This window comes from Physella acuta, unplaced genomic scaffold (genome assembly GCF_028476545.2).
Source record: "Physella acuta isolate Inbredline_101_S28 unplaced genomic scaffold, ASM2847654v3 ptg000114l, whole genome shotgun sequence".
Lineage (NCBI taxonomy): Eukaryota > Metazoa > Mollusca > Gastropoda > Physidae > Physella > Physella acuta.
The window spans coordinates 640,794-664,419 of record NW_026731634.1 but is presented as its reverse complement, the minus strand read 5'-3'; the positions used below and the strand labels follow the sequence as shown (position 1 = coordinate 664,419).

At 36.0% G+C, this 23,626-nt stretch overlaps 2 protein-coding genes and 1 long non-coding RNA gene across 7 annotated transcripts in view; 2 read left to right on the top strand and 1 right to left on the bottom strand.

Annotated features, from left to right (window-relative positions):
* LOC131934608 (polypeptide N-acetylgalactosaminyltransferase 13) overlaps nucleotides 1-6,731 on the bottom strand; it is a 37,734-nt gene extending 31,003 nt beyond the window's left edge. For 3 of the 4 annotated variants that reach the window (XR_009385814.1, XM_059290668.1, XM_059290671.1), the window contains exon 1: nucleotides 6,633-6,731. The gene's annotated coding sequence lies outside the window, so the exon portion shown is untranslated. Of the gene's footprint in view, nucleotides 1-6,627 lie in introns of all 4 variants that reach the window. The other variant, XM_059290670.1, reaches the window with a different exon arrangement.
* Nucleotides 1,945-4,366, top strand: LOC131934609 (uncharacterized). Of its 2 annotated transcripts, none has more exons than XR_009385815.1 (3): nucleotides 1,945-2,492; nucleotides 2,850-3,074; nucleotides 3,166-4,366. It is a non-coding gene; the product is annotated as an uncharacterized LOC131934609 (long non-coding RNA). The 2 variants fall into 2 exon arrangements; XR_009385816.1 differs by lacking the exon at nucleotides 1,945-2,492 and adding an exon at nucleotides 2,661-2,750.
* An 11,673-nt stretch (nucleotides 6,732-18,404) lies between the features above and the next one.
* LOC131934615 (cAMP-regulated phosphoprotein 19) lies at nucleotides 18,405-23,488 on the top strand. The gene is made up of 3 exons (XM_059290685.1): nucleotides 18,405-18,592; nucleotides 20,395-20,508; nucleotides 20,678-23,488. The coding sequence occupies exons 1-3, from the start codon at nucleotides 18,521-18,523 to the stop codon at nucleotides 20,867-20,869; spliced, it is 378 nt and encodes a 125-aa protein (XP_059146668.1). The 5' UTR covers nucleotides 18,405-18,520; the 3' UTR covers nucleotides 20,870-23,488.
* The last annotated feature ends 138 nt before the right edge of the window (nucleotides 23,489-23,626 follow it).

Below are 23,626 nucleotides of genomic sequence, written 5' to 3'. Positions count from 1 at the left end.
AATTTTTAAACAGATTTAACAATACTAATGTCTTTAAAAAAAAATGTCATGACCAGAAGCAAATTTTAAATTATGCCCTCCTGATATATACACTACTTTCATCTATAGTTATTTGAAACATATGTTAAAATTTTTTTTGATGGTCAGTAGAACTAAGCAAACAAAAAATTCTCTAATTAAATGAGCATGGTACCATTGTTGATAGCAACCAGATACAACCACCTTTGATTGAGGAACCCTACTGGATAAGGGGCTATTATTATTGACATCACACACCTATATAGAGATGGGTTAAAACTTTTGTGAGATGTGTTATATTTGTTAGGAGAGAGTTCAAGAAATGTGATGCGTAGGCAAGCTTTTAGAGTGGGGTTCATATATGAGCCATTATGTGCTGAGCAACAAGTAGATAATGAGACAAAAGTTCAAAGCATGCAGTATTAGCAAACAGACAAAAAAATCATCCAACTGTTGAAATTCAGGTGCAGTAAAATGAAAGCACATAGAAGCTACAAGTTGGAAACAGCTGCAGGATAAAAATGCTACATGATCAATCTTGCTAAGTGATCAATCTTGTATTTTACATCTTTGCTCTTGAATATTTTTTTTACTTTGCCCATTTCATTGTTACTTTAACCAAGCCTTTTGTTGTGTTGCTAGGAGAGGTGGTAATAAAAGTGGGCTAAAATAAAGTGCTGGACAAAATTAATTTAAACCCTAGTATAGATAAAAACCTGGGGAGTTTATACTGTATCGAATAATGACACAATAATAGAATCTTCTTTTACACTAAGGATAAGCTTAATAACCCAATCCCTTAAATTAGGCAGTTTTATGAAAATATCAAAATGTATCAAAAAGTATCAATAATCCGATTTTCAATAGTAAACTAAGGCAATTTAGCATATAGTAAATCTTTGTCTTATTATTACAGAAAAAATTCCAAAGTGACAGTGGGCCTATCCTTCGTCACTTTTGTAAAAAAAAACTATGGGGCAAGTACTTGGCATGTGACCTCCATTAAAACTGGGTTTATTCTTGTTTGCTTTTAATTCTAAGTAAATAGAGCACTTAGTAAAGTTCTCTTTCAAACATGACGGTCTACTGGGCAAGTGAAGTAGTGTTCTCTTGTTTCTGTGACTTCTGCATACGAAGGGATAGTTTGGTCAGCACTATGCCCAGCTGCCTTTACTTGCCCTAACGTGAGTTAGGTACCCATCAGAGCTGGGTTGACTCAGGGGCGGACTACTGATTTGTACCCGGATTTGAACTCAAAATAGAGTACTTAATCTTACCTAAATGTGTAAGAAAAATTTGAAAATTAATTTGAATTAGAGTTGTAAAGTTTGACTAACAGCTAAGTAAACATATGCTTTCTTGAATGGAGTGGCACATTGCAGTTTGAACTACTGTATATTTTTGTGTGTTGTGACAATATTTGCATTTTAAATTGACAGAGAATAAGTATTTCAAGCTATATGAACTGCAATTCAACTAATAATTCATATTTTCAATTATAAAAAAATATAATAAAAATGATCAGCAATGAGGAAAGCATAATTAATTCTATTTCTAGAAATTAGGCGACATAGCATACATATAGTAATACATCTAACTAAACGATTAGATTTTGGTGCTGTACACATTTTCCCGCAATGTTTTCGGCATTATTGAGGGAGGATATTTTGGACGATATAACCATACAAATGAAGTATTAACAGATGTTGTCATGTATATAAAACTAAGGCTTTCAAACATCTATTAATCATATGCTGGTTTTCATTAATAAAGCTGTTAGGAGTTATTTGATTTGTAGAACACAAAGAATAAGGAGAGCTACTTTCACTAAAGCACCGCTTGCAAGACAAAAAAGAAATGATGTCTAAACTACATCCAACAATTCTTAAGGGGCTACAACACCGTACTCAGCTTGATTTTTTATTTTATTTTTATTTTTTTTTCGATTTTTTTTTATTTTTTATTTCTATACATTAACATCTTATTTACCTAATGCCGTTATCGTTTTAACTGTAAATTGACATTTTCATACATATTTGTGCATTTGAAGAAGGTGTGTGTGCCTGGAAAAATATAAATTTACGGAAAAATGGCCTCCATAAACATGCCTGTCGATTCTTAACTAAGCGACCTAGCATAGCAAGCCGTATATCAGAATGACCGGCTTGCAATTGCTCATTTAAATAACCTAAATACATTGACCTAGTTTTAAATACTAAAATAGAAATCGCGAGGTGAATGCATGATGGAAATAAGAAAAGCTGTATTCCCATTGGTTACCAGGCGAAGCCATGTTGTAAGTTACTAAAATTAGCTCATGTCAAGGCGACATATGACCGAAATGTAAGCGGTTGCCGAGATACCGGCTATTATTTTGCTCAGCGCATGACTTCCTTTACTCGACATCTGCGAACCTGAGTGCTTCTTTTTTATCAAATAAGTGCACATTTTTTGTTTGTTGGCTTCTTTTTACGGTAAGATTTGATTTAATTACTATTTTACTGAAATTATTTTCTAAAATATAGTTATTAATTGTATTTTCATCAATAAACTTGGACTATTATTCCTTATCGATAATGAGTCGTTCTAGATCTAGATCTCGAATCTAGATCTATTCTAGATCTAGAACTAGAAATCTAGATCTAGATTTAGATCTAGATTGGAGATTCTAAATCTAAAACCTAGATCAAGATCTAGAAGTAGAATTTAGATTCTAGTCCAGATCTATATAGGTAAATATGAGTCTATAAATACAAACAATAGTTTATAATAGAATAATAGATAGATCTAGAAATAACAATATGCCTTATTATTTTTAAATATTTTTACAGTCAATGCCTGAAGTCTCAAAGCTAGTGCTGCCAAGCTTGCTAGGGTTGATGCACATCACTTGGGACTGCACAGATGCACTAGATGCACCTACAGTACCTGCATCTCAGTGCACATGCATCGGTTGCAGCTACACTACTTCCACCAACCATCGCAAAGAAAATTTAGTGCTTCTGCAGTCTAATCGCCGTAATGCACTGAGTGGATAGATTGGAAGTCTTACGCAGGTATTAGGATTTGTCAAACTTGTTTGAATTCTTGAAATCACTCTGATAGCTAGAATGTATAGATCAGTATATTGTCTCAATCTCATTTCAGCAGCTGAAAAAATCTCCAGACCTACTTCAAGAAGGCAGTTTCAAGTAAGACTGGCAGTACAGGGAACTGAGGTGGAAAGTTGGAGCTCCTTCTAATCATGTCCCTTTGACAGATGAAAGGACACACACCAGGATTGACAGACAGGGAAAACCTCCTGGTGCTTCTGGCAAATGTGTCATGGTACATAATTCAACACCGCTATCTCACAAAGGTTCATCATTCATCTTAGAACATGTTGCCAAAGCTGTCCAAAATGTTTATTAGCAACTGACGACAAATGCCATATTGAGCAGTTGCATGATAGATTCAACCCAAATGAAAGTCTTTCTGCATGCATCTAGGCATATGGCCCCAATCATGGGATTACATGACAGTTAGTAATACTGAAAGATGGCTGTTATTTCACCCATAGCCCAACAGAAACTAGTTCAGGCTGAAGGCAGATCATCATATTTTTCTTCGGCTTTCTAAATAGAGAATGATTAGGCCTACTGTAACTATTTTGTTTTTGTAATGTTAGTAATATGCAAATGTTTTCAGAGTTGTATACTGTACCTCTATGTAGCTATTTTGTAAGCTAATTCAATTTTTTTGTAAATTTTACTTGACCTGTTTTGAAGTTTTTTGTTCAGGGGTACATTTATAAAACCTGATTTACAAGAATAATTACTCCTTAATTTCAGAAACCAAATGATAATAGTAACTTCTGTACATACTAAAACTATTTAATAAGCTTTTACTAGGATATTATTTGATTTAAAAGCTTTTATTAATTTTTAAAATATTTTTGATAACTCTTATTTACAATTTATTTTTAGGGGGTGCACCTCATTAAACCTAATTACCAAGACTAATTATTGCTTGATTTGATTGAAACTTTGATTATAGTATCTTGTATACATTGCTTAAACTATATGATAAGCTTTTGATAAGATATAAAGAGTGTTTAACAGTTTTTTTTCATTTTCAAACACGTTTTCCCCTTTTTCTCACAATTTTGTTTTTTTACCAGTTTTAAAACTTCAAAATTATGATCTCAAATACTGTCTATTAGATTTCAATGAAATTTGTACAGTAGAAACACAACATAATTACTGTTAGAGTAATAGAGACTTTTTTAGGTTATCTTGAGTAGTTTTGTTTTTAGAGAATTTCAAAGTTGATTTCATGGTTAATATTTTAATCTAAAAACAAAAAATTTGTAACTTAAACATTTTGTCATATATTCAAAAAGTCTCTCTATTCTCCTGTTAGGAATCCTCTCCTTTATTTAAATTAGAAGTTTTAAGTCAATACATTAAATGGTTATTGAGTTAAACAGATTGAAGCATGATATGTCTAAATCATTTATTTCTGTATTTTTTAATCGGCTAACGCTGAAGACACATTCACATTGGTCTAAAAGTATATAAAATATCTTTATAACTGCAATACATGTGTTTGTTTTCTTAAAAAAAATTTTTTTGTAAATTTTTGTATGTACGGTGTAGTGCCCCCTTAATTGACTTAAATAGAAACTGGTATTTGTAATTTCTAAAACTGATGATGGTTTTAAAATCTACCACGTAATGAAAACTACCCTAATTTACTTAATTTAGTTGAGTCAAATTTTTTTCAGGGATAAATTCTGCAAATCAGGAAGCTCATTTATAAATGTTAAGACTGATTTATAAAAATCATATTAGCTTATTCAATTTCTTAAAAGATAATATATATTATCATGCATGTAAAATAATTTTTAAAAAATTGGATTTCAAGTGCAAATCTTAAAGGTAGGCCTGACTTCTTTACACTGGCTCTTCAATAAAGCTACTTCTTAAGAGGGTTAAACAAACAAACCCAGAAATTGTATTCTAAATGGCCTACTAGTCTTATGGTTAGAAATTAGGGTTATCAAACACTGGTAAAAAAAATCCATCATTTAAAAAAAATGTAATAGAATCTAGATCTAGAGTAACATTACCGCCCCGAACACCCTTAGCCCGAAACGGAGACTTCTTTCCGGTTCGAGACACCTAATTTCGTTACTATTTGACATAGAATGAAAACCAAAGCATAGAAATACTCTTCAGCCAAAGAAGAATAAAAATATGTATTCCCTTTTTTTCCATTTGCAATATAACTTTTAAATATATGCCCCCGAAACAGACAACCCAGTCGTCCTGTACCCGAATAAAATTTTCCCGGTTTTGCCTGCAAACGACTGGTCTTTCCTCCATCCGATTAAGTCATATTTTTGCTGTTTTTTTCAGTTCAGTTGAATAAATAATCTTGTACTATTAATATTTTATGAGTTTAGTTTTGTGTTTCAGTGTGTATTTGTTTTTAAATGCCAAAAATAATATAATTCATAACATTGGAAAAAAAATAATAGGGGAGATAACTCTTCCAAATAAAAATGCTTGTGTTATGGTTTACTATGGGTAATCGTTTCCAGGCAAAACACGTAAATTTTCATCCTCCTTATGACTACCCCCCAAAAATGTATTTAGTAAGGAAAATTAGCATTTTCTATAAAAATATATGTTCTGTAGCCTATCCTATTCAATTTCAGTTCATTTTTTCTGGAAAAAAAAATAAACGTTTTAAAAAGACGCTAAGTTGGGAGGAGGCTTTGCTTGTCCCGGCAACATAAAATGGCCGCCTACATGACGGGTTGCTTTTAATTGGTCATATCCCACTGTGGGTAATTCAAATGGATCAAAGTTTGATATAAATGGACTTATAAATGGACATAGGCCTATTTGCTACCAATTATAATGTTTCTGTATAAAACATTCAAATAACAGTGCAATTAGTATTCAAAGTGAGAGTTATGGAGTTGTTCGTTTCGAGGCACATAGTCGGGCCAGGCAGATTTACTCTATGTATTATTAGTATTATGTAAGCTTCCAGAGGATCTAGTAAACTAGTCTCTCTGCAGTATTAATTAACTAGATCTAGGCCTATATGATATGATCATTTGATTCATTTATCAAGTAATAAGCAGGCCTTCACAATAATACTAGAAACTACAAGAAAAAGTTTATTAAATTATTGGGCCCAAAACTTAAGCCTGTTTTGTTTTTTTGTTTTATTATTCAACTTTAAAAATAACTGGATAATCAACGCCATGATTTTTAGACACTAAACTTCACTAAAGGAGTAAAATGTTCAATGCTAGATCTAGATGTCAAGTTATTTTTCCTAAGACTAGTGAAGTTTAGTCAACAAGCCAGATTCTTATCATAGGGCCTAGCAGAACATGAACATAGAATGACATAGATTTCTAGATCTACAACCGTTGCCGTCGTTACTAAGAAGAAGTAAGAAGTACGCTAGCCCTGCAGACTGCAGTACACAAAAGCACACACCCAAGAGAAGATAGATCAAGAATCTACATATAAAAGGTAATACGCAAAACTAAATGGCAACCACATCACTACAATAAATTAGGTGATTAAAAAGGGATAACCAAGTTACCTTGCCTTAATGAAACCTAAAGCATAATTTTGAAAAGTTAATATTTGGTGTTAACTACTGTTAACTAAACATGTAGCGATCCTACTCAAAGCAACGGAAGTTGAATTGTCGCTAGTAAGTGTGCCAGATTTTTAATGCATTGGACCACAGCGAAAAATGTACTCTGTAACAATACCAAAATTAATATCGATTCGCAAAAGGAAATTATTTATAACAAAAGATATTTAAAATAGTTTTTGTTTGATATTAAATGCATCATTGTAAACTTAACAGTCTCAATCTAATCTATTGATAAAAAACGGTGTAATACCGTATGCAGATAAGTTAATGTAAACTACGAAGTAAATCTCGGCAAGAGTTAGATTTTCTTGCCGCTTAGTTATTAAGGTTAATCGATACATTACTGTCTTGAGTCGCGACCTACAATCGATTAACTAAGTGACTATAAAGTTATAAACACTAATAAAACTGTAACAGCTAGATCTATGATTGTATTGGGGCGTATATATACGTAGGTGCGTATATATATATATATATATATATATATATATATATATATATATATATATATATATATATATCCCTATATATATATATACACCCCTATTTAGGACCGAGTAGCTTTTATTTACAGGAGGGTGCGATCAGTGGCGTCACTAGTTCGGGTTCAGTGTTTCTTCCCCCCCCCCCCCCCCCCGAAGAGATGCCTGGAAGAAACTCGGGGCGGTAGGCGAACGATCCCAGTAATGTATCTAGTCGACGAATATGCTGAGGTATATACAAACAGATTAGGTTTACTATTCAAAAGGGTCAGATGCGTAGCGAGGGGGGGGGGACATATGTCCCCGGGCGCCGACCTTAGGGGGGGGCGCCAAATTGAAAGTTTGAGGGGGGGGGGGGGTGCAAATGAAAAGTTCGAGGGGGGGTGCAAATCGAAAGTTTGAGGGGGGGGGGGGTGCAAATGAAAAGTTCGAGGGGGGTGCAAATCGAAAGTTTTGTTCCCGGGCGCCGGGAGGGTCGCTACGCCTCTGAAAAGGGTAGAACATAAACCAGTATGGTATCTCGACATATAAGTGCCCCGACATACGAAAAAAGTGCAACGGATCGCTCATCGCGGCTATTTAAATTAATGACACTTATCTATATAACTCATCTCTGCAACATTCTGAAAGGGATAAGGAAACAAACCTCCTTAGCATAAAAAAAGGCAGATACAAAACTTTTTTTTTTCAGGAACACTTTAAATGAATGGACATGACCGAGTTGACGAGCAAAAAAATAAATAAATTTTAAACGTGTTTTTTTTTTTTTTTTTTTAGATTTTGCAATCAAGGCGACCGTAAAAATAACAAAAACTAAAAACGTAAGCCTGGAACACAAGAAATGTAATATTTTTAGAATCGATGCTATGGAAGTTGCAAAACCAGAGAACTTAAAAAAAAAAAAATTGAGTGTAAGACTACGGTACAGTTGTATTATTTTCAACAGTCCAACAAAAATCAGCCAGATTTTTATAAACCATATTTATTTTTTATTAAGATCGTACATGATAATTAAAATATTTAATGGGCCTTCCAAAAAAATTACGAGACTATTCTCGGTCGAGTCCATTGACACTAAGCTTAAGTTGACAAGAGAGAAGGAACAATAATCTAAGCAAAATGTTTCTTGTAGAGCTATGAAGATTATCTACTCCGCGAAGCACACGATCACCCTCTCCTCAGTCAGCTGTCTCCAGAGTTCACCAAACCTACCAGTGTCTGCCTCAAGTTCACGTCACCAGGATCAGTGTTTCTTCCAGACTTTTTTTTCCGGAGGGGGAGGGGGGGGGCACTTGAAATTTTCGGGGGGGGGGGGGGGGTAGACTTTCTTTGGGGGGATATTATTTGATGGCTTTTCGTTCGCTTGTCTTGTAGGTTCTACTTCAAAGTTTGCCAATTCAATTCCCTTTTGGCTTCCTTACTTCTTCCTTTAAAAGACTTCGTCTGGTAGGCTACTTTGCCTAATGTTGGCATTGCTGATGGTGTCTGGCCAGCAAATCTGTAGAATACTCCTGAGACATCTCTTGATGAACGCCTGCGCTTTTCCTAATCTAGTTTTGGTTGTCATCTAGGTTTCTGCTCAATACAGCAAAACAAAATTTATCATGGAGTAGATTATGCAAATTTTGGTTTTCAGGTGGATCTCTCTCGAGGTCCACACAGTGGCGTAGCGAGGTCGGGTGTCACCCGGTGCGGCACTTAATGGTGTCACACCCCCCCCCCCCCCCGAGGCGTTGCGACCCTTCCCGGGGACAAACTTTCAAGTTTTCGATTTGCACCCCCCCCCACCCCCTCAAACTTTCGATTTGCACCCCCCCCCCCTCAAACTTTCGATTTGCACCCCAAGTTTTTCTCTATATATTTTGCTATTTTTTGCCTTGGTGTCACCCCCCTAAATGGTGTCACCCGGTGCGGTCCGCACCCCCCGCCCCCCCCCCTCGCTACGCTCCTGGGTCCACATCTTCTTAAGCTGAATGAAGGCAGCTCTTTCTGTGTCTGTCAATGTTATCATATCTACATCTGTTACCCCCCTCCCCCAACTCCCCACTGCTCATATATATTGTGACCAAGGTAGGTAAAAGGGATGGGATTTCCATCTAGCATGGCTTGTTCCTTACTTCCCCAGCTCTTTATCTGACTGAAAGAGCATATAATGTTCCAGTCTATCCACACGCAAATGCAATTGTATCTAATATCTGCGCTCTACGACAGCTGGTATCGACTTTTAGGTTTAACTTATTAAAAAAAACTGTGTCGAATAATCTAGCTTGTCTCAATCATATCCTTGTATAATGATATGTTAAAAAGTTAGCATAACCACATTCTAACGATATACTGTGCGAGTAATTTTATTTTTGTTTTTGCTTTAGATCCTGATTGTGTGCTTGTCTGTGTTTTAACGGATGCACAACTCGTTATTTCGCATGATCACTTCAAGAAAACACTTGTTGCAGTTTTGTCTTAATCCCGAATTATAATCCCGAATTATTATCCTAATTAAGTCCCACATATGTTTATGTAAGTCTGCTTGCCTCATTTCCTGTCTGCTGATACCTCTGTAATTTAGCAGGGGTCGTTCTCTGTGTTTGTTCCAGACTTTTTTCTCCGGGGGGAGGGAGGGGGAAGGGACACTTGATATTTTCGGGATGTGGGCGTGTGGGGCGGACATTTTTCGGGGGGGGGGGGGGGGCGGACACTGGTAAAAGTAAATGTTTTCTATATAAATTCCATTTAGTTCGGGAGCCCCCCCCCCCCCAGAGGCGTAGCGATGGGGGGGGGGGGGGGGGGGCAGGAGGGGTACATATGTCTCCGGGAGCCGACCTTAGGGGGTGCCAAAATGGGCTGTAAAAACAAATTAAAATGTCATTTTAGCTGCATTTTTGCAGTATGAGGGGAGGGGGGGGGGTGCAAATCGAAAATTTGCTCCCGAGGGGGGCACCAAATTGAAAGTTTGTCTCCGGGCGCCGGGAAGGGTCGCTACGCCTCTGCCCCCCCCCCTCCCCCCAAAGAGATACCTGGAAGAAACTGGTCGTCCATTGGATCTGGTAATGTTGGTAAGATCTCCTCAGAGAATGTCTTCTGGGGTTCGGCCGTCAAGCGTGCGGCAGACATGACCCAGTCAGCCTTCTCTGGGTTACCATTCCCTGAGTTCTAAGAGAGTTGGCTCACTTCAAGATGTCTTGCTCAGAGTTTCTTCCAGGCATCTCTTCGGGAGGATGGGGGGGAGCTCTGCCCCCCCCCCCGAAGAAAGTCTACCGCCCCCCCCCCCCCCCCCCCCCCGAACGAGATGGTTTTTATATAGTAAACATACACTTTTACTAGTGTCCGCCCCCCCCCCCCCGAAAAATGTTGACCGCCCCCTCCCCCGAAAATTTCAAAAGCCCCCCCCCCCCCCCCGGAGAAAAAAGTCTGGAAGAAACACTGGTCTTGCTAGAAGACACGGTCTTCCCACGTGACACACGGGACGCGTCATGGGCAGCGTATACGAAAGGTGTTCAGTTAGCGTTCCTGGTGTGCAAAAGGTGTCTTGGGCTAAATCCACTTTGTGACTCAGGATAAACTCGAAAATATTGTTAATCCACTCTTATAATAGGAGGGGACGTTCCACATTGAACCACTCATGGCTGCGGTCCATTTTAACCATCGCAATTAACTGTCAAAACGAATTGATATTTTTTATCAACTTTTACTTGCAGACCCAATGCACAAATCAACATTATGGGATTAACACGGGGAGGGACGGGAAGAGAAAGGGCTATCTGCGGTGAGCAGAAGAGGGGGGGGGGTGGAATTTGTAGCAAAGAAATCTCAACCAGGCACTATTGATTTTATTTTCCACACAATGCTATATGGCAGAGAGTTACAGCGACGGTGGTTATTGATCATCATTGAGTTAAATTCAAAGATGGTTATTGCTAATCATTGAGATTAATACAACGGTGGTTATTGCTAATCATTGAGTTAAATTCAACGGTGTTTATTACCAATCATTGAGATAAATTTAACGGGGGTTATTGCCAATCATTGAGTTAAATTCAACAGTGGTTATTGCTAAGCATTGCGTTAATGTCAACAGTGGTTATTGCTAACCACTGAGTTAAATTCAACAGTGATTATTGCCAGGGGCGTAGCGAGGGGGGGGGGGGGGGCGGGGGGTGCGGACCGCACCGGGTGACAACATTTAGGGGGGGGGGGGTGACACCAAGGCAAAAAGTAGCAAAACATATAGAGAAAAACTTGAAAGGGGGGGGGGGGGGTGCAAATCGAAAGTTTGAGAGGGGGGGGGGGGGGGTTCAAATCAAAAACTTGAGGTGGAGGTGCAAATCGAAGGTTTGAGGGGGGTGCAAATCGAAAACTTGAAAGTTTGTCCCCGGGAAGGGCCGCAACGCCTCTGGGGGGTGACACCATTAAGTGCCGCACCGGGTGACACACACCCGACCTCGCTACGCCACTGATTATTGCTTATCATTTGGTTAAATTCAAAGATGGTTATTGTTAATCATGAGTTAAATTCAATGGTGGGTATTGCTTATCATTTGGTTAAATTCAAACATGGTTATTGTTATCGTTGACTTGAATTCAACGGTGGTTATTGGCAATTACTGAGTTAAATTCAAAAGTGGTTATTGCTAATCTTTGAGTTAATTTCAACGGTGATTATTACTAATCATTGAATGAAATTCAACAGTGGTTATTGCTAAGCATTGCGTTAAATTCAACAGTGGTATTTTCGAATCATTGAGTAAATTCAACGGTTGTTATTGCTATCATTGACTTTTTAAAAAAGGTTATTGTTAACATATTATTGATGTGCTCTTCTTCCAATGCACAGTAACATAGTGTAGGTTTACTTGAACAATGTTTACGGAAGCGGCCGATCCTTTTGCGATACATTTGACTCATGGTTCAAGATGTAATTTAGTTTAGTGGGGTCTTTGTATGGGTTTGCGTTTATGGATCGACTTCCATTTTCTGTAACAGAAGATGATGACGGTTGGTTATGGAATCTGGGAGGAGAGCGCCGAGCGGGAAGAGGAAAAACAGGAAGAGGGGATGCATTTTAAGGGGGCAGTATCACCCAGACTAAGGGAGGGAAACAAAAACTATCACCAAAAAAAAACTATTTGACATACAAATGTCAAATTTGTACAGCAATAGTAACGTTTCTTCTGCTATAATACAGTATATAAATTGTAGAATATATGTATGGTAATAAATTGTCAAAAAATTATTTTGTTAATATTTTATCACATTTTTAATTTTTTGTAAACATTTTTTCGAAACCATAAGTAAAGTACTTAAAATTTGGTATAAACCTTCCTTGCGTTATTGGCTACGTCCGGGACTAGGATATTAGTATTCTATTGAGAGTTAAATTTTTTAGGAATTCTCAAAGTTCAATTAATTTGGTCTGACTTTGAAAAATTCTAAAATTTTCAAAATTTGTCACAATGGATATCTCCTAGCCCCGGACATAGGCAGGTCCTAAATGTTGGAAAACCGCAGCCAAAAATTACTTAGTAAAAATTTTTGGTAAAATTATTTTTAAAAAATGTTTGCATCATACGTTAACTTTCTTTTATGTGCTGTTTTATAGCTCCTTGCTATTTACTATTATGGTAAAAGATTTATGTGTGTATGTATAATAGTTTTTTTTTGGCAAATTTTATTGTCAATTTTCAAATTTCTGGGTGATACTGCCCCCTTAAAGCACTTTAAGAGGAGTGATTTGATTTTTTTTTTTAATTTTTAGGGTTAGGGTATAGTTTCGGAACTTTTTTTAATTGAAGCAAATAAAGTGACTTGTTTTCATACGACCTCTTCCATTGGGTTTAGGAATAGTCTCATACTTTAAACACTCACAAACACACACAAAAACACACGGATACTTACTGACACACACACACACACAAACACACACACTGACAATGCACAACTTAAAACAACTTGAGTCAAGGCAACGAAACTGAACTCGTCTTCGACATTGAAAGTTTTTAAAATCGGAACTCTAAAACCTTTTTTTTTTGGGTCCAGCACATCTAAACAAGACCATAACAGATTGAAACACTATACTTACTATAATCTACTTGATAGTATTGCTATGATCAATATATTTTTAAACAAAACACGACAAGCCATGAGAGTAGGTCTAAAAGAAACAGAAATAACGATCCGTGTTTGCAAGAAATTTGAATAGACATAATCGGATAGTGCTTGTTTATTCAGATAAGCCTAATCGGATTCTGATACTAGCATTGCACTTGTGCTATGGTGAGTTCAATTTGAGGCTATTTCATAATCGATTTTCTAGACCTTAGCCAGCGTTTTAGACCCGACGGGAATTCACATTTTTAAAAAATGTTTTAAAATTTGAAACGTTTTGCTGAATTGGATATTATTCGCTGGATATTATTCTAACGTTTATGTTGTTTTCCTTAATGTCCGTTCAATACATTTAGTGTAACAATTACCTACGTGTGTCTGTACATTTAGGCAGTTTATTTTAAGTATATCATGCACATACGATATAAGATAAAAATGTAACATTTTCTTTATCCAACCTGAACTGATATAATAACCTACTAGCAAGTAGTCAAAAAACATGCGAGGAAAATTAAATACATTTATTTATTTAGCAAATTATTTGGACTCAAATTAAACATTAACAAAACCAAAGTTATGAAGCAAAATACCTCTGGTCAAGCTATTAAAATAAACAACACACAAGTACAGAAAGTAAAAGAGTTCACATATTGAGGCAGCATTGTCAATTATGAAGAAAACAGCACCACTGAAATTAAACACACATCTCTAAAGCCAAGAAAGCCTTTGCAGAGGCGTAGCGATGGGGTGGGGCGGGGGTGCGGACCGCACCGGGTGGCACCATTTAGGGGGGTGACACCAAGGCAAAAAATAGCAAAATATATAGAGAAAAATTTGAGGGGGGGGGGGGTGCAAATCGAAAGGAGTGGTAATCTAGTCATTAAAATGTTATAATTAATAGATCATCATATTTTCCATTTTTGTGCCAAAGACACTTCGGGCCGCCACAAAAAGCTCCCTCCGCTTGTATCGGTCACTAGCATTTTTTCCCGGCAGTCACACATGACAGTCCTGCCTGTGCCAGCTGCTTCCCCGCCGTGCGCCTCCACGTATTCCTTGGTCTTCTCTGCTTTCTTTTTCCTTGAGGCGTCCAGTATAGCGCCTTTCCTGTGATGTCATCTGGATCCATTCTAAGGACGTGCTCATCCAGCATCATCATTTTTTTTCCGATTATTTCGTGGGAAGCTGCTTCCATTTCCATCTCACCTGATAGTATATCGTTGGAGATAGTTTTAGGCAGAGGCGTAGCGAGGGGTGGGGTGCGGACCGCACCGGGTGACACCATTTAGAGGGGTGACACCAAGGCAAAAAATAGCAAAATATATAGAGAAAAACTTGAGGGGGGGGGGGCTGCAAATCGAAAGTTTGAGGGGGGGTGCAAATCGAAAGCTTGAAAGTTTGTCCGCGGGAAGGGTCGCTACGCCTCTGGGGGGAGGGGGGGGGGGGGGTGACACCATTAAGTGCCGCACCGAGTGACACCCGACCTCGCTACGCCACTGATTTTTCCGATATCTTTTCAGAACTCTGTCATCATAGAGTATTTTGATCAATTCCTGTTACAATTTATTAAAACCGTTTTCTAAAACGCGAAATAACGGCTAAAACTCGTTTTCTAACATTGCTTATTTATAATGCAAAAGTGTGACGTCACACCATCTAACCTCCCTCCCCCCTCATCACACACCGTCACAAAATTACGACCCCCCCCCCCTCCCCCCTACGAGTGTGACGTCATTTATGGACGCCCCCATTTAAAAATATTTTTTTAAAAAAAATATATAAAACTACATATAAATATATGTATAATAATGTGTTTAAAAACAAGCTCAACGGATGAGAATAAATGGATGACCCCCAACTTAATTCAGCCAAATCAATCAACTATGGTAGATAATCCTAGTTGATAAAAAATACGTTTGCTAAGATCTCAGTAGCGCCCCTTGAATAATTCTTCTTTATCTTTGAAGTCTATCTTAGGTCGTCGATCCGACAGCTGCTAAAATCATAGCGCGGCCTGTTTGTTTCGGTATATTTCATTATTTGGGGTGGTTTCATGTACACTGACTGCAACCAAAGATGTAATGGGTATAATTTTTTTTGCTGGTTCTAAATTACCGTTCGAATTTTTTCATCTCACCTTCTTTACTTAAAAAAAAAATAACCTAGGCCTACATGTTATGAAATGACTATGCTAAAAATTAGTAAATATGATTTATACAAATTTAGTGTAGAAATGTATACCTAAGAGAGGTAACATATTATACACCATATTTAATATTTTTACCTCCCTTTCAATGCATTCACATATCGCTCAGAAATGGGTTGTAAGAATTCTATGCACGCCATTCCATGAGATTAAAAATGGCAGCTGAGGTTTAAAAACATTCAGCCATAAAGTATCGCTTCTGATTCCCCCCCCCTACTTGATATTGATTACACATTCATCACATCAATTTAAATGATGATTACTTGATCTTGAATGCACATTGATTATTTCCCCTTCGTTGCTCAATGATTGCATTCTCTAGATTATTTACTGAGGATTTTTAAATCATATAATTGCTTGAATAAAATTTCTTGGCTGTTGCTAAATGATTTTCGCTTTTAGCTGCAAAATATTTATATCTATTTACAATTGGATTGTGGATTGATAACATTCAATCGATAGGGTATTTACGCCTGTATTCATATTCAATGGAAGATTGTTTTTCTCCGGTTTGTAAATTTATTAAGCATGATGATTTTTCGTGGATAGCCTCACCTGCATACTACCATTATCTATTTTATAAAGCTGGTGCAAGATCTAGATATTAATGTTGTTGTACACAGTGTTTCTTCCAGAGTTTTTTCTCCGGGGGGGGGGGGGGGCACTTGAAATTTTCGGAGGGGGGGGGGGCGGACTAAAATTTCCGGGGGGGGGGGGGGCAGACACTGTTAAAAGTATATATTTTCTATATAAATTCCATTTCGTTAGGGGGGCGGGGGGGTAGACTCTTTGGAGGGGAGGGGGGCGGAGAGACCCCCCCCCCCCCCCGAAGAGATGCCTGGAAGAAACTATCGTTGGACAAACTCACGTTCACAATGTACCTTGAACAAAATGCACCTGCCTCTGAAATTATGGTATACTTGCTGAACCGGAAAGTCCCGAGTTCAAACCACCGGTTAGATGAGGCTCGATAGCTGGGTACAGACACTCATCTAGGAGAGACAACTCCAAAACCCAATATTACTGTGTTCTTGGTTAAACAAATTCTCTGGAACCAAATTCAAAAAGAAAAGCAGCCTAAAATCGGAGTCAGCTGCCTATACGGCGCATAACAAGTTGACACCTAATACTTATACTGTGTTGGAGGGGATATCTTCCAACACTAGAATTAAGAACTAAGAAGAAGAAGATGGCGCTTATAATGTGGTCATAACGCAGTCGCTTTACTGCATGTGAGATGGCGCTGTTTGTTTCTGTATCAGATGTACGATGACGCTGGAAGGCCCTAAGATGTCTCGGTTACTCGGATTAGAGATTAAGTCTTGATGTCCTTTTTGCGGGGGTAATGAAAGTGCGAGATAGTACTTTGTTTCTTTTAACTTACGACCAGTGGCGTAGGTAGGGGGAGGTTAGGGGGGGGGGGGGGCTACAACCATCACCACCATTGACCCCTCTTTAAAAATGTTATTGTCATAATACCACTGTTACTTATTTCAATATATTTCTGAATCAGTATATATGTATAATTTTATATGTATATTTAGAACAGTCACCTAAAAACTGACGCTATGTTCACTCTGAGTTGGTTACCCCCCCCCCCCCCCCCCCCACCTCACCACCAGAACTGGACAGGCCGTAATTGTGTAGAGCGACATTAATGTCACACCTAGGTACATGCTGGGTAGTATAATAGACCTAAAGTCACCGGGCAGTGGTGAATGAAGTTGACCCATATTCCATGCCGCCAGAATTATTGCTTTTGAAACAGGTAAAACTATGTGAATATTGTTTTTGCAATCACCAGTAAAGAGGTGTGTGAGCAATACAGTGATCTCACCCATACCTTATCATTATGTTAAAAGAATGATCTTTAAAGAACACAAAAAAAAAACAAAAAAAAACTGCAAGACCATTTTAGTAATATGTAGGCTATTATTCAGAATATTCCAGTGATTAAATTTAGTTTTTCTATCAGAACTAAAAGCGTGGTTTTACACCAACTCTGATTTCAAAGACGTTTATTAGGCTGTAATATTTTAGCGTTTATGATGACAAAATATTTTAATCTAATTGTAGACAACATATTTTTGTAAAAACGAATAGTATTAAGCATACATATTGCATACTAATAAGTAATTATTGATCTGTTTTGATATTCACAATTAAATGTGTAGACATATAAATTTTTATATTAAGAGAGTGATTTTTTATGAGGGGGGGGGGGGGGGGAGGCACAGCTTTTTGAAGTATATTTTTTGTGTATAAAAATTCTATTTCGCTCGGTAGAGTAGATGATTGATAGTAAGCAACTCTGTCAGCGGGTTTCTCTTTCCCTTAGTTGCAGTTAGAATGCGCGCTGACTTAATCCCTCTCCATTGTAAGCTTACATTGTGAGATATCTTTTTCTTTATATCCCGTATTATCTCTTTGATACTGCATTTATTTCCTAAACGTTCACGACATTGAATGATTAATATCTTACAGTTTCACGTTTTACTGTAGGCCTAGGGCCTATATAGATCTATATGAAGTTGAAACGTGTGAAATTTCGAAACAACAAAGCGTTACATCGTGTGTGAGAGATTGAGAGAAGATAGACTTCGTGGTTTAAAAGAAATCTTTCAGTTATCGCGTATTTCTTTAAAACTTAGTTATGTACTTGAACCTGGTTAGATTAGATTAGCTTTTCACTTGAACTGAGGATTTTCGCCTCAGCATATTGAGTATAGAATCAAACGACCCACGGGATGCCCAGCGCCAGTCTCACTTTTTCATTTATTAAAACTAATACAGACATATTCAGTTAAATCATTTTGTTTGATATATTTTTACAATAGTTGTATTTGGATCCCACATTACTTACATTAAGGTTTATATTTTTTGGATGCAATTACTTGGTGATTAGTATGCCCTAACAAAGTACACAGAAAACAGTGACGTCAGTCAAAAGCCATTTTGTTTCACCGCTCAACAGTGTGTGAAGCAACAAGGAATATTTATATTTTAGAATTACACAATTGCAAATTTTTCCTGATTTTGAAAGATGGCTTCAGATGCTAGTGAAGATAGGACATGTGAAACAGTAAGAGAGGAGGATGAAGAAAATTCTCAAGAAGTAAGATCCAAATTTCTAGACCTAAAAGTAGCGCCGTAGTGGTGCTTGAGTGAGAGTAGAGATGTTTTTGTACGATTGTGGTGAAATAAATATTGTATTTTCAGTTAGATCTAGTGTTGTACGGTTACACAATGTTGTTAAGGTGTTAATGAAACATCATGTGTCTAGATTAGATAAATGTGAGCCTGAATGACATGAATTGTATGGGGACATTAGATCTATTTTTTAAAATTAAATTTAAAATAGGACTTGAGTCCAGGGCCTACAGACAAAAATCTGAAATGAAAATAATTCAGTTGCAGAATTCTATAACAGTTTTTTTTCCATTTTATATTAATTAATATTATAAATTATATTAAGTTCGATTTTATAGATCTAGATCTAGAAGGTTCCTACTTGAGTTTAAAATGTAGGATGCATCTATTCGGACCCGGGTCCCAATAGCCTCGGCCGCTATTGGGACCCGGGTCCTAATAGCCTCGGCCGCTATTGGGACCAGCCAATAGAATTGTTTAGATTTAGTTATACAAAAATTCTTTTAAGATGCAGAATGTATCTTTTCTGTTGTGATTTTTTCCCTTGTAATTGTAAATGATATATTGAGATCTTGCTTTAAATACCCGATATCATTACTGACAAATGTTTTGATGAGTGGGTATCGTTAGGTCTATAACGTAATTATGGCCTATGGTATGAACTTCTATTGCCGAGCGGATGTTGAGCGCGCATGTAAAAATGTGTTTTATTTATTTTTTCTTCTGTTAAACATAATTTGATTTCATAGGTCTATCCGTTCAATATATATATATATATATATATATATATATATATATATATATATATATATATATATATATATATATATATATATATAATTGTATAAAATAGCTCTATAGGCTGCAGACAACAGCTCCCGGGCCCGTTTTCGTGAACACGAATGTCTCGCATGCATTGTAGTACGCTTTAATAGAAGCAATATGTAACATTTGAACTCCAAATTCTTTTTTCCCCTCTTGCTGGGCTGGGAGGGGGGGGGGGACTACAACGACGACAAATCTCGACAAGCGCATAGCATTGGTCTTGCTATGACGTATGCTATACGCCTACATTGTTCACATCTAAAGCAAAGTGAACTGGCAGTGACCATGGCTAGACCGTGTCTGTATTTTTCTTGAGCTGACCAGAAAACGTGAGCGGGCGATCAATGGAGCATCGATGTTTATGATTGACGTGTTTAAAAACCTAAATCTAGAAAAAAAAATCTATTTAAAAAAAAAACAACTAAAAAAGACACGCAAATAACTCAGTTGTAAAACTTAGATAAAAACACTTACTTCTCGCAAAATCGAGAGCTTTGATAGGTTTCGATCCCGTGCCTGATCGAGATACGGGAGGTACTGCGTTCTCCACTCGACCACGATGTCTTAGAATAACTATTATGTATTTAATAATTATGTATATACAGTTAAATATAGGGTATTTAGGAATAGCAACACAAGAACTAATGCTAGATAATCCGCATAACTAATTACATTAAAAGACAACAAAATGCTAGCAAATCCACAAGAAAAAATCAAATAAATATAAAAAGTAAGATATTAATACAGGTTGTACAAATGCTTAACGAACTTAATGCCGGGTCCCAATAGCGGCCGAGGCTATTAGGACCCGGGTCCCAATAGCGGCCGTGGCTATTGGGACCCGGGTCCTAATAGCCACTTCCTAAAATGTATAGATAGTAATAGATCTCTAGTTCTTTAAATATAAATACTAGGTACTCAGTAGGTCTATTTATTTTTCAGGACAAAAAACAGGTTGAGCAGAGGGAAGAAGAAAAGCTTAAGTCCAAGTATCCAAATCTTGCTAAAGGTGGAGGTGGATCAGCTCTTTTAAATAAAAGACTTCAGAAAGGAGGAGTAAGTTGTTAAAAGTGTTTTTTCTTTTGATAATTTAAATTAATGTAAGTAAGTAGGCCTAAAGGTAAGGAATACTTCATGCTGTTTCATGGAAATAATTTAATGAAACTTATCTAGCTTTGTTTTACTATTTTTGTTTAAATATGTATTATTTTACTTATTTCCTCAGCAAAAGTACTTTGACTCTGGGGATTATGCCATGGCTAAAGCAAAACTCAGTGCCAAGTCTAAACCTCCACCACCACCAGAAAAGATAATTAAAGCAGAAGCTGTTGGTGAGACCATTCCGACTCCAGAAAATATTCAAGCCAGGAAGCCGTCCCTTGTCACAAGCAAGCTAGCGTCTGGAGAGTTAATATGATCAAATAAACAAAACATTGCAGTGGATAATTTCAAGAAGAGGAAAATATGGATAGAAATCTTCATTGTGGAACTGATTCCCAGAAAATCTTTTTTTCTCGCAAACTACATAATGGCTTTAAAAAGGAGTATAAAGAAACAAGTCATGTTATCAACAAATGGGAGTTTGTCAGTTCTATAAAATGAGTTACCAACTATGGACTTGAAAACTTTCATTTCAGCAGGCAAATAATATAGTTACAGTTACACCCTACATAAAGGTTAACCAATTTCATAATATTTTGTTTTAAGTTTCTATTCAAATTAATTAAAGATAGTTTTCTGTAGCAGTTGAATAATACTTTTAGACATGTTATTTTATTTGGTATTGGATAAATTGAATAGTCATTGTTCTATTTTCAGATGTACTCTAGTAGGGTTAATTTATTACATTTTGTCATGTTGTATTAGTTAGATAAAATTGTATGAAAAAACGCCCAAACAAAGGTTAGTACATGTTGTAGGTATTACTCGGTGAAAAGCATTTTATCCATTGAGATTTCTGATTGTAAAAGTATTTTCATATTTATTCTGTAAATTTCTGAGCTACAATACATACAAGTATTGTTTTAATGAAATACTTTTATTTATTCAATTTTAAAAAGTTAGTTAAGTAGTTTTGCTCTAGCTAGAACACTCACTATCCTGGTCAACTTTCATGTTGTTTTTTTTTGTTGGCACTTTACCACCTGGCTTATTTATTTATGTCTGCATTTTATTTTAACGGTAGAGTTAATAATTTTTCTAAGTGTTTTGAGTTATTAACTAAAGCTATGTTTAACAAAAATAACTGAATTTTGTTTAGTAATTAGGTAAAACCTCTAAATTTTTTAGATTAACTTCTTTGGTGTAAATATTGGAACATTTTAAAAGTTAAGACAAATTGTTCATTCATTGTTTAAAAGTGTTTCATTTTATTGTAATCTAGAAGTGTATTGATCTTTTTATAATAATTAACAACAATATAATAATTACCAGGTAGTAAAGTGCTTCTGATTTTTGCTGTATGTCTACTAAAACGTACTTGTTTAGTAGCTTGTTGTAGTTTCATACACATTCATTTTTGCTAAGCTTTTATTTTTGCAACATGCCTTAGCTGGGTAAGACTAACCTCACCATCTAGGCCAGTACTGATCAGTTCTGCTTTTGTTTCAACATGTTATGCTTAAATACAAGAAAGTAACCAATTGTAATAAAACCTTATCCCTAGTTCTCTGAGATGACTCAGTGGGTGTTCCAGTTATATGGCAGATTTAATGTGACAGGCAAAATCTAATTATTTGCATTGATATTACATACCATCTTAAATGATAGTGTTGTTTAATATTGACAGAAAAAGTACAAAAGTACTCTAAATATTAACATGAATTTGTTTCCCCAGAAGCAACCATTTTTGATAATATTAAATGTACAGTTATGTCAGTGCTTTGAAGATGTACAGTCTGTAAAAGGTTGGGTGTACAAAGTAAAATTTAATTCCATGATTTAAAAGTCTCTGCACAGTTCTGACACCATGTGCTTTACCTGAATAATAATGAAGAAATATATTTAATTACATGACATATTTAATTGAGCTTGGAACCATAGCTTTTTAATTGGCACTTATGTTACATTTAAAAACATAAAATTTTTGGCTTTTGAACTAAATAAAAGGAGCTTAGGCTCAACTGGAATGGATCTGATCAAATGATTAGCTTACTAATTGGCAATTGTCCAAAGATTTTATGTTGTCCAACCCTAATAGTTATAGTGAACAACTATGTAAATGATTCCACGAAAATCATGTTCATCTTATCATGTGCATATATGTTTTGTAACACAAACCATTTTGTTCCCATATTTGTGGACCATTTGTCATGCATTGTTTTATAGATAGCCTGTTTTTATTATACTTTTTTGTTGTAAGTAAATCCTTCTCATTTGTACTCCTTTTTGTTTCTACACTGCCAAAAATAATAAAATTTTAGTTGCTAAGTTTAAGTTTTTTTATTATTATTAGCTTGTATCAAATCACTTTCTGGTGTTTGCATAAATGTTTTATTTCACAGACTAAAAGTATTCAAAAGTTAAATTTAATCTGAAACAAATTTAACATATATCTATTGTTTACATTTAAAGACCTAGTCACAGTGCAGCAAAATATTTTGTTTTCTATTTTCTCTTAATAAGAGTAAACCAAGAGTTAAATGTGAGATCACATAGTGTTATTATTTAATCTGTGTTAATTGTGTTAGCCTAGTGGTTGTTTGCAGCAGGGATATATATATATATTGTTAACATCTCATCAAGGTATCCAGTATGCAAGTTTTTAAAAAATTTATTACAAACATTTCGGCAAATAAGGTTTGCATCAAAATCTTTCTTCATTTTCACCCTTGCATACTGTATGCTTGGTTGTCTTGTGATTTGTGTGTTCAGCCATTTGAATATTCTATTGTTAAATGTAAAAAAGTTGTTCACCATATTTTTGTGTTGATCCTTTGCTCTGGAGAAAACATATTATTTGAAGGGCAAAGCAAATTGTGAAGACAAAATGACAAATAAAAAAAAACTAAAATATATTTGCAATAAAAACAAGTGGTGTTAGTTTTTTTATTACATTGTTTGCCTGTCAGTTCTGTGATTAGTAACGTCATAAGTTAAATATAATGATACAATTTATTGTAATAATTTAATATACTTTCATTGAATACATCCTTTTCTATATAAACCCAAATTG

Excerpts from the sequence above, each read along its gene's own strand:
- LOC131934615 (XM_059290685.1), top strand. The coding sequence starts at position 18,521 with ATGGCTTCAGATGCTAGTGAAGATAGGACATGTGAAACAGTAAGAGAG. Across the intron at positions 18,593-20,394 it reads ATGAAGAAAATTCTCAAGAA|GACAAAAAACAGGTTGAGCA; the intron begins GTAAGATCCAAA and ends TTTATTTTTCAG. Across the intron at positions 20,509-20,677 it reads AAAGACTTCAGAAAGGAGGA|CAAAAGTACTTTGACTCTGG; the intron begins GTAAGTTGTTAA and ends TTATTTCCTCAG.